This window comes from Hyla sarda, chromosome 13 (genome assembly GCF_029499605.1).
Source record: "Hyla sarda isolate aHylSar1 chromosome 13, aHylSar1.hap1, whole genome shotgun sequence".
In the NCBI taxonomy this organism is placed as follows: Eukaryota; Metazoa; Chordata; class Amphibia; order Anura; family Hylidae; genus Hyla; species Hyla sarda.
In genome coordinates this window covers 33,410,770-33,429,062 of record NC_079201.1, presented here as the reverse complement: position 1 = coordinate 33,429,062, position 18,293 = coordinate 33,410,770, and the positions used below count along the sequence as shown (strand labels likewise).

Below are 18,293 nucleotides of genomic sequence, written 5' to 3'. Positions count from 1 at the left end.
CCATTGAAATCTGCTTATTCTTGTATTATATTGAACACCAATTTGTTTTGTCTTCGCCTGCTGATGCAGGAGAATATATGGCTGCCCACCAATTCTGAGTTACTCAACACAGCCACATAAAACATCTGGTTTATATGGAGGTCAAATTATTCAGTGCTGTCTCTCACTATACAAATGAATATAAATGTATTATGTATATAGAGCCTATATAGCTTATTATTAAATGTAATGGCATGTGATCCCATTAGTATTTAGGTGGAGAACCCAAGGTATAGCTTCCGCACCAGGGCTGAGAACATAGAAGCTACGCCTTTGATAGAAGACATCTTTTGTTTTTTTTATATAATAATAACACCACAAAACTACATAGTATACACCAATAGGGAAACCACAAAAGATACAAAAGTCAAGTCATACTTTTAGTCTTTTCACAGCATGGTCTAACTCAAAATGTTGTCTGTTTTATGAAAATGTTTTTGTGGGACTTAAGCTTGTTTAATGGAGATATAAAAGATCTGCCACTTTATCACATACTTTTGATTTATTTCCTCACCATTACCAAGATCTCTGCTGGCTGTCAATGAATAGAAAACATTATTCTTTCTATCCAGAACCTGAAAATCCCTACAGACAAATGAGACTTTTGTGCAGTTGTAGGCTAAGTTCACATCTGTATTAGACACACAGTTTTGAGCATCCATTATGGATTTGGTTATATTGATGGAAAGAATCAAGAATCTTGCAATGCTGGAGTCTGTTGGGCAATATTGGTACCTATTGTGAGATTGCTTTTACAACCTATGTTATTTTTTTCTACTTCTGTGATGAAACGGAATTGAAGACACAGATGTGAACTCTGATACTCTTTGCCTCAATTGATATATTGTAGCATACTATCAGGACATGAGAGATATATGTGCTTCCGAGATGGCTCTAAGAAGATTGTTCAATTTGCATGCAATTGTAGCAAACTCTCAGTTGTATGCAGAATTGGATCAATACTGCATGCAAATAGTGAGAAATAGAAAATAAACAGTTTTTACTTTCTTTTTGAGCCAAAACTAAGTAGATCCAGAAGAAAAGAGACATGTAAAGGAATGACTTGTACTTAAATGACTAATGCTGGATCGGCTTCGAGCTATGGCTAGAAAAACTGCATCAAAAACTGCAGTAATGTTTAAAAACATGCTCTGTATGAAAACCTTCCTAAATAATACAATGAAGAAAGGTGACATTACGTAAGAACAGGGTCCAAGATCCTCAAACAGGTTGAATAGGGGAGACTGGGTGGGTGTTACTGCCTTTGATTCATTGTCTACCTGTTAATCTGGTTCCTAATAGCATCCTGTCACCGCCTAATTTCGGTGTCACCTTTACCGTTGAATTCAGACAACACCCCAATACTATGGTGAATCACAGCAGCCCATTGGAATTAACCCCTTCTTGCTGTAAGAACGTATGCATGTTTCCATACTGACATTCAAAAGAAAGTTTTAAACATTTTTGGAATTTTTTATTTTTATTTTCGGAAGACTTAAAATTGAAAGAACCACTCGTGGCATGCCACTTTATCTTTTTTTTTTTCCTCATTTGTTTTTGCTGTTCTGAAGTTAAAAAATTACCTTTTACTATAGTGGAATCATAAAAAGCATAAGAAAGATGTAGCACTGGCTGCATCATTTATTAACTTGGATATAGGTAATGTAATAGGTTTACACACATTGCAATCTCACAAGCAGTAATACCAAATGATAAACTCAACTTTTCCACACAGGTATGAAAAGCTAAAATTTGTATCTTTCTAGTTCAAGAGTTCAATACATTTATCAGAGTTGGCTTTCTGAAATTAATAATTGGTATTAGATACATATTTAACATAGTTAACATCAGTTACAGACTAGTAGTGCCATTCAGCATAGCAGAAGTTGTAAACAGTTGCAATAACCAGCATTGTTGCAGACCCACTTGAAGAAGTGAGATTCTAAGCCTGGAGACAAGTGTCCCCTCACAGCCATTACTACTGACAAAGTTTGGATAGCTACCCTGCACCTAGACTCACTTGCTATACTTTGTAGGCGACTTGCTCGGTGACTTGGTGGGTGACTTGGTAGGTGACTTGGTAGGCGACTTGCTTTGTCCCTTGAACATGTTGCTTCTTTACCCCCTTTGCCGTCCCTCCCTGCGGTCCTGGAATCTCTGTCCTAGTGTTCGATGCACCTGAGAACCTGACAGTGACAAGCAGAGAAGAAGAGGTATGTGAGGCAGGACAGTGTAGAAACAGCAGGCCCCTCCCAAAACTTCTAGCCCAGGCGATGGGAGCTGAATGTGTATGTAACTTGCTAAACCAGTTGTGTAGGACAGAGACCTGTCCCCACCCAGAGAGTTTGTCCCATTTTAAGAGCACACTTGTCAATACTCTTTATGTCATGTTTAGGAGCATAGATGGGCATAGATACTTTACTTCACAGGCTTCTATTTTTTTCTGGATGGCTTAAATAGGAGACAAGAAAATCATGAACGGCCTGTCTCATAAAAAAATCGACTAGGAATAGTTGGTAGGGGTATGGCCACCGTAACCCCTAATGATCGCTGAAAAAAAGTAGTGATGTCTCTACAAAAGGGTGTCAGCTGCTTTTTTTCAGGTGCTGCATGTATGACTATTGACTATAATGGCCATTTATTCAACAGTCCAGAAAAAGTATGAAGCTAACAGCAGGCGTAATTACACAACTCTGTATTATTGTTGCCACAAAATTCTAGCGATTCATAGGATCCTCACTTTTTGGTGACAAACCCTATAAATGCTTTTAAGACAACTACTTTTAAAGGGGTTATCCAGCTTTTCAAAAAATTGTTGATCTATCCTCCAGATAGGTTATCAATATAAGATTGGTGAGGGTCTGACTCCTGACACTTCTTTCGATCATCTATTTGATGGTTCTGCAGCGCTTGGACAGATTCTTCAATGTCTATATTTTCATTTTGGCACTGGCTATACTTTTAGTGGTAGTAGTGCAAGAAACACCTGTCTGCCACTGATTTCTTACACTGCACTGTCACTTAAATGGGCACTCAAATGGGCACTGTCAGATTCAAAAACTTTTTGTATGTTGTACATCATGGCAAAAGATTAACCTTTCTTAATAATAACATTTTATTTCCTTATTTATTAATTTTTTTAAATCATGGCTTAAAAAAAATAACCACTAGGTATCCCCATACCATCCAGAACATATTCCTTTCTGACTACAGCATCATCTTTGTCTGAGCCAAAGCACAGGCTGGGACAAAGTCCAGTAAGTGAGAGTGGGCTAGCACTTTTATGTGCTCACTCCTGTCCTATCAGGCTCATGTCTGAAAACAGAGAAAAGGGGGTTACAGAACAGCCTGCAGTGATTGGATGAGGAGACCCAGCAAAGCAGACTCTGAGAGGAAGATGAATCATGCAGAATGAGAGCAAGAGAAAAACATGCCCATCAAAGCACAGGATGAAAAACCAAGTGAGCAACAGAAGAAGGTATTTGTGAGAAAAATATAGGCGTTAGACACATAAAAATTATATGTTCATGAAGAGGATTATGTACTGAGTGACTTAGTATTTATTTTGTGGGATGTGACAGGTACTCTTATTGTACTGCCAGATATGCTGGCCAAGGGCGCACTTCTACCCTGCCACCACGTGCTGTCTCCGGCACGGGTGGCACTGCTGTCTCCCTACAGGTCCCTGTCTGCAGCCTCCCAGCCAGCTGAGATTTGATCTGAGATTTAGAGGGCCAGCGCACCAATAATTGGTTGCTGACCCTATAAGTAATTCTCACTTCCCCTCTACCCCTGACGAATATTTGTTGTCTAGTTGCCTAAGAGAAAGCGTTTTCCTGTGTCTTGCCTCGCGGTGTATCTGATTCTTACTATGTATTCTGACCTTCTTGCTATGTGACCAGACCTTGCTTCATTGCCACCTGCCCTGACCTCCTGCCAGTCCTGACTACATCTGTGCTACATTATTCCTCGGCTGCCTGAGGGAACGAGTTGTACCAGGGGTACCGAGCGATCTGGGTGCCGCCTGCCGCAGCAGGTCCATCCCCCTTGCAGGGGGGCTCTGGTGAAAACCAGCAGCACCTTAGACTCCGCTTCCTGGTGCGGCCCACGGCATCATCCCCACCGGTCAGTGGATCCACCTTACCACAGTAAGATCAGTAAGATCCGGCCATGGATCGGGGTGCCTCTGTCAGATGTTCCAGACCTATCTTCTATTGTGGCCCAGCAGTCTCAGAAAATTGTGCAACAAGCGCAGCAGTTAAATCAACTGTCTGCAATGATGCACCAGCTCCTTACAGTCCAGCAGCAGCAACTACAGCAGCAACAACAACCAGCTCTAGTGGTTCCTCCGGTGTCTGCAGCTTCCCAAACTTTGTTTATCTCTGCCGACGAAGTATGAAGGAGACCCTAAATTGTGCAGGGGATTCGTGACCCAGTGCTCCATGCATGTTGAACTGATGGCCGATCAGTTTCCGAGGGAGCGTGCCAAGGTGGCCTTCGTGGTTAGTCTGCTCTCTGGCAAGGCTGTGGCCTGGGCCACTCCTCTCTGGGACAAAAGCGACCCGTTTACTACAAACCTGCAAGCTTTCCTCACTGAATTCTGCAGCGTCTTTGAAGAGCCTGCACGGTCTTCCTCTGTAGAAACTGTGCTTCTAAACCTCCGCCAAGGGGATTATTCTTTTGGCGAGTATGCGGTCAAATTTCGTACCCTGGCTTCAGAACTTGATTGGAATAATGCAGCCCTTTGTGCCACCTTCAAAAAGGGTCTTTCCAGTAGGGTGAAAGATGCTTTGGCCGCACGAGATCCTCCTTCTTCCTTGAGGGAGCTCATTCTCCTGTCCACTCGAATTGATGTGCGCTTTGCAGAGAGGTGTAAACCTGCTCAAACTCGTTGTTTCCCTCGACTGGCACCGGTGTTTCAGCATACTCCTCTGTCACCTGCTGTACCCTCCTGCTGAAGAAGCTATGCAAGTGGACCGCTTTCACCTGTCACAGCATGAGAGGTCCCACTGACATGAGGAAAATCTTTGCCTTTATTGTGCCAGTCCGGAACATTTCCTCAAAGACTGTTCTCTTTGTCCTCCTCATCCTGGAAATGCACGCACCTAGGGCACGTTGTAAAGGTGTCTCTAGGTGAGTATCTCCTCTCCTCGTTTGTCTATGCTGGTCCAAATGTATACCTCTTCTGGGACTTTGTTTCAAGCCTCTGTTTTTTTGGACTCAGGAGACTTTGATGAAATTCCCTGCAGACCCAATGTCCACAAGTATCGTCTTCCAGTGTCTCGGCTCTGCAAACCCCTATACATTTCCTCCATCAACGGTGAAAGTTTGATCTTCGCGGTAAAATACAGCACGGATCCTCTGACCATGCACTTGGGGGTTTTACACAAGGAGAAGATCATGTTCTATGTGCTTCCTTACTGCATTCTTTTGTGTGGAGAAGGATGTCTCTCTTCACCCTTTGCTTATCGTGGTCTCAATAAAATCACCATCAAGAATCGGTATCTTTTACCTCTCATTTCTGAGCTCTTCGACTGTCTGCCGGGCGCCAAAGTCTTCACCAAATTGGACCTGCAAGGAGCATATTATTTAATCAGGATTTGAGAGGGAGACGAGTGGAAGACGGCTTTTAATACACGTGATGGACACTTTGAGTACTTAGTGATGCCGTAAAAATGGACTTTGTAACGCCCCGGCTGTCTTCCAGGAATTTGTAAATGACATCTTCCGTGATCTTCTTTACATGTGTGTCGTGGTTTATCTTGATGACATCTTGATCTTCTCTCCCAACTTGGAGGTGCATCGCACTCATGTGCGTCAGGTCTTACATTGCCTGCGGAATAATCATCTTTATGCCAAACTTGAGAAATGTCTTTTTGAAAAGACGAGTCTTCCGTTCCTGGGTTACATTGTCTCTAGCCAAGGCCTCCAGAAGGATCCAGTCAAGTTGTCTTCGGTACTCAATTGGCCACGACTTCTGGCCATACAAGGTTTTCTTGGATTTGCCAATTATTATACACAATTTATTACACATTTCTCCTCTTTGATTACTCCGATTGTGGCTCTCATCAAGAAAAACAGTAATTCTAAGTCTTGGTTCACAGAAGCAGAACATTATTTTACCCAATTGAAGTCTGCCTTTGCTTCTGCACCTGTTCTGTCTAGACCCGACCCAGAAAAGCCGTTCTATCTAGAAGTAGATGCCTCATCAGTAGGAGCTGGTGCCATCTTAATTCAAAAGTCCTCTAGGGGTAAGATGGTGACTTGTGGTTTATTTTCTAAAACATTCTCGCCTGCTGAGAGGAACTATTCTATTAGAGACCGGAACACTTGGCCATTAAGCTTGCCTTAGAAGAGTGGAGTCACTTATTGGAAGGTTCTACTCATCCTGTCAGTATCTACACGGACCATAAAAATCTTTTATATCTTCAGTCTGCACAGCGTCTCAATCCCCGGCAGGCCAGATGGTCTCTTTTCTTTTCCCGGTTTAACTTCTTTATTCATTTGCGACTACGGACAAGATTGTTAGAGCTGATGCTCTCTCTAGAGCTCCTGATGTAAAAGGTCAGGACTCTTCTCCCCAGCATATTGTTCCTCCTGAACGAATGATTACAGTGGCGCCTGTTGTTCTTCAGCAAGTTCCTCCAGTGAAGTCTTTTGTGCCTCCTCATCTGAGACGTAAAGTGTTGTTTTGGGGCCATTCTTCTTTACTAGCCAGTCATGCTGGAGTACGGAAGTCCATTCAATTGATCACCCAGCATTATTGGTGGCCGAATCTGGAGTGTGATGTCACTGATTTTGTACGTTCCTATGCCCGTGAAAAGACTCCTCAGCTCAAGCCTGCAGGACTTTTACTTCCTTTGCCAATCCCAGAGTGCCCTTGGTCACACATTGCTATGGACTTTGTTACTGATCTGCCTCCCTCCTGCCACAACACAGTCATTTGGGTGGTCGTTGATCATTTTTCCAAGATAGCTAATTTTGTGTCCCTCCCTGGACTTCCTTCTGCTCCACAACTGGCGGATCAATTCCTTCGGCATATCTTTCGTTTGCATGGCTTACTATCTCACATTGTCTCTGCTCATGGGGTTCAGTTTGTTTCCAAATTCTGGCGGGCTCTCTGCTCTCCTCTCAAGATCAAGCTTGACTTCTCTTCAGCATACCACTCTCAGTCCAACGGGAAAGTAGAGAGGGTGAATCAGATTCTTGGAAGATTATCTTCCCCGTTCTTCATCGTCTACAGCTGTCACCCTCGTCCTCCTCTTCCTCTACCAGTTCCTTCTGAAATACCTGTGGTGGATATTCTTTTAGGGGACTTTTCTTCTATTTGGCAAGAAACTTGGCACTTTTTCATTCTTGCATCTTCTCGCATGTCCTTTCAAAGTCCTTTCAAAGGACTTTCAAAGTCATGCAACTTATTAATCCTGTGTCTTACAAACTCCATCTGCCTCGTTCTCTACGCATTCAGAACAAATTTCACGTCTCTCTCATCAAACCCGTTATTCTTAATAATTTTTCTCATGGGGATGTCTCTTCCACTCCTGTCTCTTGTTCCTCTGACAGCTTTGAAGTTATGGAGATATTGTCCACCAAGATCGTCAGAGGAAAATGCTTCTCCTTGGTGGATAGGAAGGGGCTCGGGCCTGAAGAAAGATCTTGGGAACCTGAGGAGAACATACTGGACCAAGGTCTGATTCATCGGTTCCTGTGGCCCAAAAAGAGGGGGAGACCTAAGGGGGGGTACTGTTACAAGTGGCTCCATGGCCAGACATGCTGGCCACGGGCACACTTCTACCCCGCCGCCCCGTGCTGTCTCCAGCATGGGCGGCACTGCTGTCTCCTTTCCGGTCCCTGTCTACAGCCTCCCGGCCAGCAGACACGCTCCCCGCCGCATTTCTGGCTCCACTGTGCTCTCTCACTGCCGGTGCATGCGTCCCTGGTTACTAGGGCGCACGATTTAAAGTTTAGATTTAAAGGGCCAGCGCACCAATAATTGGGCGCTAACCCTTCAAGTAATTCTCACTTCCCCTTGACCCCTACTGGATATTTGTTGCCTAGTTGCAAGAGAAAGCGTTTTCCTGTGTCTTGCCTCTCCGTGTATCTGACCCTTGCTACGTATTCTGACCTTGCTCCTGTGCCGCCTGCCTTCTGACCTTCTTGCTACATGACCAGACCTTTCTTCTTTACCGCCTGCCCTAACCTCCTGCCAGTCCTGACTACATCTGTGCCTCATTATTATACGAGTCATACCAGGGGTTGCGACCTGGGTGCCGCCTGCCGCAGCAAGTCCATCCTGCTTTGTGGCGGGCTCTGGTGAAAACCAGCGGCACCTTAGATTCTGCTCCCTGGTACGGCCCACGCCATCATCCCCACAGATCAGTGGATCCACCTTACCACAGCCATTACAGGTACATTTTAAAGGAGTACTCCGGCGCAATAAAACTTATTTCCTATCCAAAGGATAGGGGATAAGTTTTAGATTGCGGATGGTCCGACCACTGGGTACACTGGCAATCTCCTGCACGGTGCTCCAGCAGTCCCCAGGAAGGGGGGGAGTTTAAAAAAAAAAGGCTTTAAGGAAATTATACATAAATTAACATTGTTACAACAATCCCACATCTTGAATAACTATGATTACCTCTTCTCTTCTGGTGCTTTCTATGTGTTCCTTTTGAGCAAAACATGAGTGGGCTTAGCTTCAACAGCAGGCCATGTGGTTGGCAGACAATAGTTCCCATCAGGCATTGCTGATATCTATTCCAGGCTGTTCTTTTCCCCTGCATTGCCCTGTCGCTATAGAGTAAGTGTCCTTCCTCTTGTGCAGTTCATATTGTGCTCCCTCACATTAGTTTCTAATTCCCTTCATCTCAGCTCATTCTACTTTAACTCCTAGTGCTGCAACTGGGCATGCTCGACTAGAAGTACAGGTCGTAACACTAGGGATTAAGCTTTAAACATCACATTTCGGAGCAGTGTTTATGATTATGTGCGAAACTACGGAAAATATTTATTTTCCTTATATTGAACATTTTTTTTTATTTAGTACTGTATACTTTAAATAAGAGTCAAGTTTTACACACCAGAATACTCCTTTAACCATTTTTGTGTACACTTGAATGTATGCTTTGGTCTTCATCCTGCTGTGCTGCGTATGGTAAAGGTCTAGACCAGTGATTCCCAACCCTTGTCCAGTTTCCTGTCATCCATGTCCACCTTGTCTGCCCCTGTCACCCATGTTCACCACCCCTCTGACCACCCCCCAGTCTACCCCCGCATCACCAATGTCCAACCCCCCACTATTCACCCCTCTGTCCCTTTGTCACTCATGTCCACCCCTCTGTTACCTCCTTGTCACTCCTGTCCACCCCTCTGTTACCACTTTGCCACTCCTGTCCACCCCCTTTCACCCCCTATACCCCCCTGTCACCCATGTACACTCTTCTACACCCACCTGTCACCCATGTACACCCCTCAACACCCATGTACACTCCTCTACATGCCCAACACCCGTTACTCATGTACACCCCTCTGTCACCCCCTATCACCCATGTACACTATTCTACACCTCTCTGTTACCCCTTTACACACACCTATATGCCCCTGTATTCCTCTTCACTTGTAAAAGGGGAATCTGGAGGCTGATGCAGGAAAAGTGCAGAACATAATATGTTTGTTTTGCAGGTTTAACGGTGAAGAATTGTGGTTGGAAGAAATCGTTATGAAGACCCGGACCCAGAGAAGAGAAGGGAACGACGCTGATTTTAGAAGACGTCACTTGTGAGTTGCTGTATAAAGCAGCACTGTAATCTACATATCCAACAGATAAATTGATGTTGTGCATTGCATTGCAGTTTTTCGAGGGGTTCTTCAAGCCAAAAAAGGTTGGGAAACACTGGTCTCGACACTTCCAGCTCCCTCTGAAGTTCTTTGGATAGAATTTTGTAGGGTTCTATCATTAAAGTATTCCAGCTTTATATATTTTTTTCCCTATCCATAGGATAAGGGTTAAGATGTATGATTGCAGAGGTCCCACCGCTGTTGACCCCCGGCCTCCGAAACAGGCCATCACATCCCCTCCCATAGACATGAGCGGAGGGGGCATGGTGTGACGTCACTAGGGGCGTGGCTGTTATGTCACATCCCCGTCTCGGAGGTAGCGCCCCGCACAGAATGCCGGGGGGCTGCACCAAGTTCGCAGAGGTCCCCAGCGGAGGGACCCCTGCGATCAAACATCTTATCCCCTATCCTTTAGATAGGAGATAAGATGTATAAAGCCGTATTACCCCTTTAACTTTCCTCTTTCCATCATGTCCTGGAATGTTCTTGACTATTCCATGAGTTGAAAACCTTTACAGAAGCTGGGATGCCGAGGACTTTGGAGATATTCTTTTACTGTTCAGACTGCTTCTACTTGGTAATAATAGTGAGGGACCTTTATGAACACTGGTGTGAGTTTTGAACTTGGTTAGAGCACAAATGTCATGGAGAAAGTGGTGGACGTGCGCCAAATTTATCAAATGGCACACAGACTTTGATAAAGGCCTGTAGAACTGTTCTACTTCATTCTGGTTAAATGTCGCATTCTGGTTGTATTAATTAAAATTATTTAGGGGAGTACAAGGGCCCTGTACATTCCCTATTTAATCTATTATTATTCTATATTAATAAATATTAATTATTATTTTAAACCAAATATCTTTGACCTTTGAGCCCCATTTTCCCTATTTTTTACACCTTAGGTATAGGTGTTTGTTGGGTTGCTCGGGTCTTCAGTGACGGTCAGACAGACAGGAGCCTCTCCATTGTATCTATATTAATTTACAAATACATTACATTTTCTGGCACCAGTTGATTTGAAAACAATTGTTTTCCACTCGAGTACCCCTTTAAAACATAAACTTGCTTTTTATTGACTACTGACAATAGACTTAGGGTCTTTTTTCAATATTCTAAAGACACAAATGTGGTAGAAATAAAAATTTCTAGTTCTCAGGATATAGGTCAGACTAGGCACCATGAAACAATCGGGGGCATGTATATTATGGACTGGTACAAAAAAAATTATGATACAGCCATGTATATTTTCATGTGATACACATTAGAATTGAATGTTATTTTGTGACCAATCTACTTGCCTTTGTAAAACCGCAGTTACAGTAGGAAGAGAAGCTTTGAAGCACTAACTTCTGCTCAAACTAGTGAAATATGCTGTAAACTAAGAACAGGAATGTGATACTATTTGGGTGGAGAGGTTCATGTAACGAAAGCAAATGAAAACTTCACACCATTTTACGGCACTCTTATTGGTCTGATTCATTCAGGGAATTTATTTCCTCCTCTGTGTTGAAATATTAATACCAATGACATGACAGGAGCAATAGATTTATCTCCAGTGTAATAAGTAAATGTAATGAACCTGTGCAGCCCTAAGCTCACCCACAGCCACTTTTCCTGCCTACTTGAGTATCCACCCTAAGCGATGAACCCTAACTGGACAGCGGTCCCTGTTCTGAGTAAGCGCAGGGGCATAGAAAAGTCCAAGACTATAAATAACACTATACACTAGTCAGGAAAGTAGATCAGGACACAGTGGGTTTAAAGGCACAGGAAAAGATACAAAACACAGAGGATAAACAGACAAACAGTAAAAGAGTAATCAGACAGGCAAAATCCAAACCAAGAAAGGTCACAGTACCAATACGGAAGACAGAAGTTGAATAGTTGATTAACTTAGGCAAGGGTCAAATACAAAGGATAGAGAAAGCAAGGAGTAATGCAAAAGCTGGATGCTGAGGCGAGATGAGATTAGAATTCTATATCCCCTGATTGGCCCGGGCATTGCCAGAGCAACGCAGAAGCATCTGCCAAACTACAGGGAATTTAATCTTTCTGCTGGAACCAGATCTATTCATTACAGAACCTAGATTTTTTCCTGATTAGAGCCAGATACTGAAACATGTTCTTTTTTCTACTCTGTATGTATTTTCTGTAATTATTTTGCTTATTACATTTTTTTTTATACATTATTATGGGGGGGGGGGGGGGGAGGGTGGTAGCCTACTTGCCAGAGCTGGTTTTAAAGGTGATATTGAGACGAAATTTGTAAACAAAAAAATGAAAAAAAAAATGTAAATAAGTTATAAATATAAGCTCACCATGTCTCCACAGGGCATCCCAGCTGATTTGTTTCAAAATCAGACCCCCATAGTCCCCATAAACAGACTTTGAAAATCCTGCTGAGTGAGCAAAAAACTACACACTGGGCTTGTTGCTGCTCTGGACAGTTCCTGACATGGACAGAGGTGTCAGCAGAGAGCACTGTGGTCATATAGAAAAGAACAACTCAACTTCCTTTGTAGTATACACCCCTGATCAAATGTTATAAGACCAGAAAGAACCTTAGATATTAGTATTATTTTTCCTTATCGGAAATAAGATTATTGTAACACTCATGTTTCTGAAGACAGGACTCCGGTGTATGTGGATCCGCTGGACCTGTGTGGCAGATGACTCGGACCGTACCAGGGAGCGGAGTCTAAGGTGCCGCTGGTCTTCACCAGAGCCCGCCGCAAAGCAGGATGGGCTTGAAGCTGCAGGCGACACCCAGGTCTCTACCCCTGGCACGGCTCGACCATACAGGTGGCTGAGGTCAGGGCAGGCGGCACAGTAGCGTAGTCAGGAAGTAGCAGGAGTTCAGTAGGCAGGCGGCAGAGGAGCAAGGTCAAGTCACAAGAGCAGGAGATCTGGTACATGGCAAGGCAATACAAAGGAAAGCTTTCTCTAGGGCACAAGGCAACAAAGATCCAACAGAGGACTGAGGAGGGTGGAGGAATTTATAAACAAGCCACAGGTGGTTACACTAATGAGCGTACTGGCCCTTTAAATCTTAAACACCGATGCGCGCACGCCATAAGGGATGGGGAGCAGAGAGGTGGAGGCAGGGGCAGGAGAAACACCCGGAGAGTGACGGACTGGGGCTTGCATGCGGACGTGTCCCGCGATGCGAGACCCAGCCCCGTCACCAGCAGAAGGTAAGGGGACCATGCACTCATTGCCAGCGTGTGAGGCCGGAGCGCATAGTGTAACAATTATAGAGACAAGTGGCCTCTATACTGGGCGTTCGCTTGGTCCCTTGGGCCTGGAAATGATATTGACCATAAACTTAGGGTTTCTAGAGAAAATGACCGTCCCCTTGTGCAGTATAATCCCCTTGTGCAGCATTATGCTTCCTCTAACTGTAATCAGCTATTACCTGAGGCCTGCAAGCAGAATAAGTGGGCAGCATGTCTAGCATCTGTCCAGGGCAGTCATATGGATTCAGTGTTTTTTCTTAACTGGTTTAAGGACCAGTTGTATAACACCTAAGGAAGTGGTGACTACCTTCTCAGCCAAGAAGAAAAGCAAGCCATCTCCCAGACATACAGTGGGGCAAAAAAGTATTTAGTCAGCCATCAATTTTGCAAGTTCTCCATCTTAAAAAGATGAGAGAGGCCTGTAATTTTCATCATAGGTATAACTCAACTATGAGAGACATAATTAGAAAGAAAAATCCATAAAATCACATTGTCTGATTCTTAGAGAATTTATTTGCAAATTATGGTGGAAAATAAGTATTTAGTCACCTACAAACAAGCAAGATTTCTGGCTCTCACAGACCTGTAACTTCTTCTTTGAGTCTCCTCTGTCCTCCACTCGTTGCCTGTATTAATGGAACCTGTTTGAACTTGTTATCAGTATAAAAGACACCTGTCCACAACCTCAAACAGTCACACTCCAAACTCCACTATGGCCAAGACCAAAGAGCTGTCGAAGGACACCAGAAACAAAATTGTACACCTGCACCAGGCTGGGAAGGCTGAATCTGCAATGGGCAAGCAGCTTGGTGTGAAGAAATCTACTGTGGGAGCAATTATTAGAAAATGGAAAACATACAAGAACACTGATAATCTCCCTCGATCTGGGGCTCCACGCACGATCTCACCCTGTGGTGTCAAAATGATCACAAGAACGGGGAGCAAAAATCCCAGAACCACATGGGGGGACCAAGTGAATCACCTGCAGAGAGCCTGAAACAAAGTAAAAAAGGCTACCATCAGTAACACACTACGCCGCCAGGGACTCAAATCATTCAGTGCCAGATGTGTCCCCCTGCTTAAGCCAGTACATGTCCAGGCCCGTCTGAAGTTTTAGAGAGAGCATTTGGATGAACCAGAAGAGGATTGGGAGAATGTCATATGGTCAGATGAAACCAAGATGGAACTTTTTGGTAAAAATTCAACTCGAGAAGAAATAATGCTGAGTTGCATCCAAAGAACACCATACATACTGTGAAGCATGGGGGTGGAAACATCATGCTTTGGGGCTGTTTTTCTGCAAAGGGAACAGGACAACTGATCCGTGTAAATGAAAGAATGAATGGGGCCATGTATCGTGAGATTTTGAGTGAAAACCTCCTTCCATCAGCAACGGCATTGAAGATGAAACATGGCTGGGTCTTTCAGCATGACAATGATCCCAAACACACCGCCAAGGCAACGAAGGAGTGGCTTTGTAAGAAGCATTTCAAGGTCCTGAAGTAGCCTTAGCCAGTCTCCAGATCTCAACCCCATAGAAAATCTTTGGAGGGAGTTGAAAGTCCATGTTGCCCAGCGACAGCCCCAAAACATCACTGCTCTAGAGGAGATCTGCATGAAGGAATGGACCAAAATACCAACAACAGTGTGTGAAAACCTTGTGAAGACTTACAGAAAACATTCAAACTCTATCATTGCCAACAAAGGGTGTATAACAAAGTATTGACATGAACTTTTGTTATTGACCAAATATTTATTTTCCACCATAAATTTCAAATAAATTCTTAAAAAATCAGACAATGTGATTTTATGGATTTTTTTCTCATTATGTCTCTCATAGTTGAGGTATACCTATGATGACAATTACAGGCCTCTCTCATCTTTTTAAGTGGGAGAACTTGTACAATTGGTGGCTGACTTAATACTTTAGTATATATATATATTTTTTTTGGCCCCACTGTAATTCCCCAGAGCAGTCCAGCTCTTTCAGTGGTTCCGGTACCGTTGACAGACACTTGAGATGAATTAGAGGAGGAATCTGAGTACCTGTGCTTGCTCCATAAAGACAGGGTTCCCAAGCTCATTGCTGCAGTAAAAAGTGTGCTTGAATCAGACAAGGATGTGTCGCACAAACCCATAAAGGAGCAGTTATTATACTTTCCTCCTAATCGAGGTTCATGAACTATTTTCTTCCGTACTATCTTCCATCACAAAATAACGTCCGTTATCAATAACGGACTATAATGGATTAAAACTGATATTAGAAAAATCCCATAGACTATAATGGGATTTTCTAACGGACGTATAGGATTTGGTTACTGCCGGTGACAGCTGATTTTAGGACGGAACTAGTGACGGAACTTGCTAAACGGAGTAATTTGCTAGTGTGAAACAAGCCTTAATATGATATTCCATCTACAAGCATGCTATAGGTGACAACTGCTATACTATAGCTGCCCAAGACTTAGTGGACACCTGTGAAGGATTTTGAAATAGGTAATGTCACTTGCTATGCAGAAAAAACTCACTAAGGCTACGTTCACATTACTGTTGTGCTCCGACCTGTTCAGGGTTCAAACAAAAGAGCCAAACGGGCCCTTTGCACAATGGACACTGCCGGGTACCGACTGATTCCATTGATATGAATGTGGCCCGTCAGGTGTCATTTTAGGAGAGTTGAGCGGCGGAAAAATATTAGACATGTAGTATTTTTTCCTCCATGGTAAGCTCAATGGTAATGTGCATGAAGGCTTAATAACTATTGAAAGTTTCTACTATTCTGTTTTTCTCATTCATATCTTGCTGAAAGTAAACTGAAGCATTCATTGCTTATTTGCACCCAACCATAATATAGGCACATTTCTGCACCCATATTACAAATGCAACTCCTGTCCGTATTTCTGGTGTGTTCACCCAAACTAACAGCACCATATGGGTCTATGACGTTGTTAGTTCAGTTGATCAGACCCATGGTCAGACCGGGATTCATGGCTATAACATGGCCACAGAAATGCACCGTTATTATGCTGATGTAAAATTGGCGAAAACCAATCATGAACCAGTATAAGCGTTAGAAAGCTAAAAACAATATCAACTCAATTCACTGCTCATTTTACACTAATACATTGTAACAGCTTCTGTATATTCCAAAGTGTAAAAAAAAAAAAAGTTGATACATGATACATAAAATTATTTAGAGGTATTCCCCTCTGACCTGCCTGTGGACACTGGAGGTGGTCAGGAAGCCGAAATCAGCTGATCCGGCAGTTATTACTCCCATTGACTTGAATATTGGTTGCATAAGCAGCACAGCACTGTGAGCTACACTGTTTATCGAACTACTGGAGGTACAAATACAGCATAGTTCAATGTGCAACTCTGTTAACACAAATCATATCCAAGTCAATGGGAGTCACGCAAATTGCGAAAAAAGGCTTTTGCCTTCCTGACCACCTTCGGAAGACCTCAAGATAGGTGTCTTTACCTGAAAGTGGACCCTGCATCTAGAAGACTTTTACGGATATGCCATAAATGTCTCTGATAGAAATACCCCTTTAAGCACCATTTACATGGACAACCAGTTGCACAAACAGAATTATAGCTCATAAAATGGTGTATGTGACTTGCGATAGAGTTATTATGCATTTTAAACACTTTGTGTGCATCACTAGACAGAAATGTGTGTAGAAAAGGTGGTGTAGCTAAGGAGAGTCTTAAAATATACCAGTGTTATTAAAGATGTATATTGGTGCAAATACTGGTGCAAAATAAGGTGGCATTAGAAAGAGAAAAGTGTCTAACAATCTTGAAAGCTGCCCCAAATCTATTATAGAGTGTAGACCACTTTGATAAATTTGGCATATCTCCTGCTTCTTGCTTTTCCTAGATATAAACAGTTTAAATCTTTTACCTTAATGACAAATATCCCCCCCCCCCCCATGTGTACATAGGGTTCTGAATATACAATCCTTATTCGGGGATACACTTTATATATACAGCTATGCAAATTTCTGTAACTGCCGTACCCGGGACCTGCCCTATAGGGCCAAATCTTATATTCAGGCTATATTATAAAGTGTGAGCAGACGTTGGGAATTACACTGTCAGTAGTACCATATACAATTTGTAGCCCAGGATTGCACCTTCCCAGTTGACCCTGGTTTACACTATGAACATGGGCTGACATATGAAATCTCAGCCCTGTAGTTACAAACAGCAGCTTTACTAACACTAGTGTCTTTGGTCAGACCTGCTCCCCGTTTATACCTGATTCTAGGCGTGGAGCGGAGTTACTGCCCTGCAGGAATCCTCTGTCTCTCCACCTTCTTTCTCCAGGCCCAGAAAGGAAAACACACAGGTTAGTCAGAATTTGGAAAAAATGCTTGGTATTTCTTCAGAGTACAGAGAATGGAAAGGGGCAGGACAAGGGTGTGGTGTCTCAGGTGAAGTTCACAGCACAGCAGGCCGGATAAAAATAGGTGACAGGAACACCTAGTAGCACTACGAGCGTGCATGTGGGAGGAAGTGCTGCTTATAGTGCTCCAAAGGGCAAATGACTGCAGGACCCTCAGTGGGTTACAATGTATGACACAGTAATACAGGGCACAGAGACACAGCATTTATCCAGACACCAGGAAAAGTGTCATAGCTATAAAATGATATCACTAAAAAGAATTATCAGTCTACTGTGAGCCTGGGTTCACATATAGCATTCTGGTCGGTATTTCTAGCCATAAGTAAATGTTGAACTACAGCTATAGAAAGATGTGGAATTTTTAGATATGTGTGAACCCATTCAGATGAGTGTATGGCTATGTCCGCACGGAAAATTTCCACAGACAGCAGAGCACCGGCAGAAGATGCCGTCGCTAGGACTGCTCGGAAATGCGCTGTCTCATAGACATTGATACATTTCCCTGCAGACTCCGCAAACAGAATAGACATGACTAGTGTTAAAGGAGTAGTCCAGTGGTGATTCAGTGGTGAGCAACTTATCCCCTATCATAAGGATAGGGGATAAGTTGCAGATCGCGGAGGGTCCGACCGCTGGGGCCCCCTGCGATCTCCTGTACGGAGCCCCGACAGCCCGCTGGAAGGGGGCGTGTCGACCTCCGCACGAGGCGGCGGCCGACACGCCCCCTCAATACAACTCTATGGCAGAGCCGAAGCGCTGCCTTCGGC

General features: G+C 43.6%; 1 protein-coding gene across 2 annotated transcripts in view; it reads right to left on the bottom strand.

Moving 5' to 3' along the window:
• EVPL (envoplakin) overlaps positions 1-17,586 on the bottom strand; it is a 62,095-nt gene extending 44,509 nt beyond the window's left edge. Inside the window, exons 1-2 of one of the 2 annotated variants that reach the window (XM_056549433.1) lie at positions 17,379-17,586; positions 2,060-2,225 (exon numbers count right to left, since the gene is read on the bottom strand). In XM_056549433.1, coding sequence (XP_056405408.1) covers positions 2,060-2,148 — 89 coding nt within the window. In that variant the 5' untranslated portion in view covers positions 2,149-2,225; positions 17,379-17,586. The remainder of the gene's footprint in view (positions 1-2,059; positions 2,226-17,378) is intronic. The other variant, XM_056549435.1, reaches the window with a different exon arrangement.
• Between the last annotated feature and the right edge of the window lie 707 nt (positions 17,587-18,293).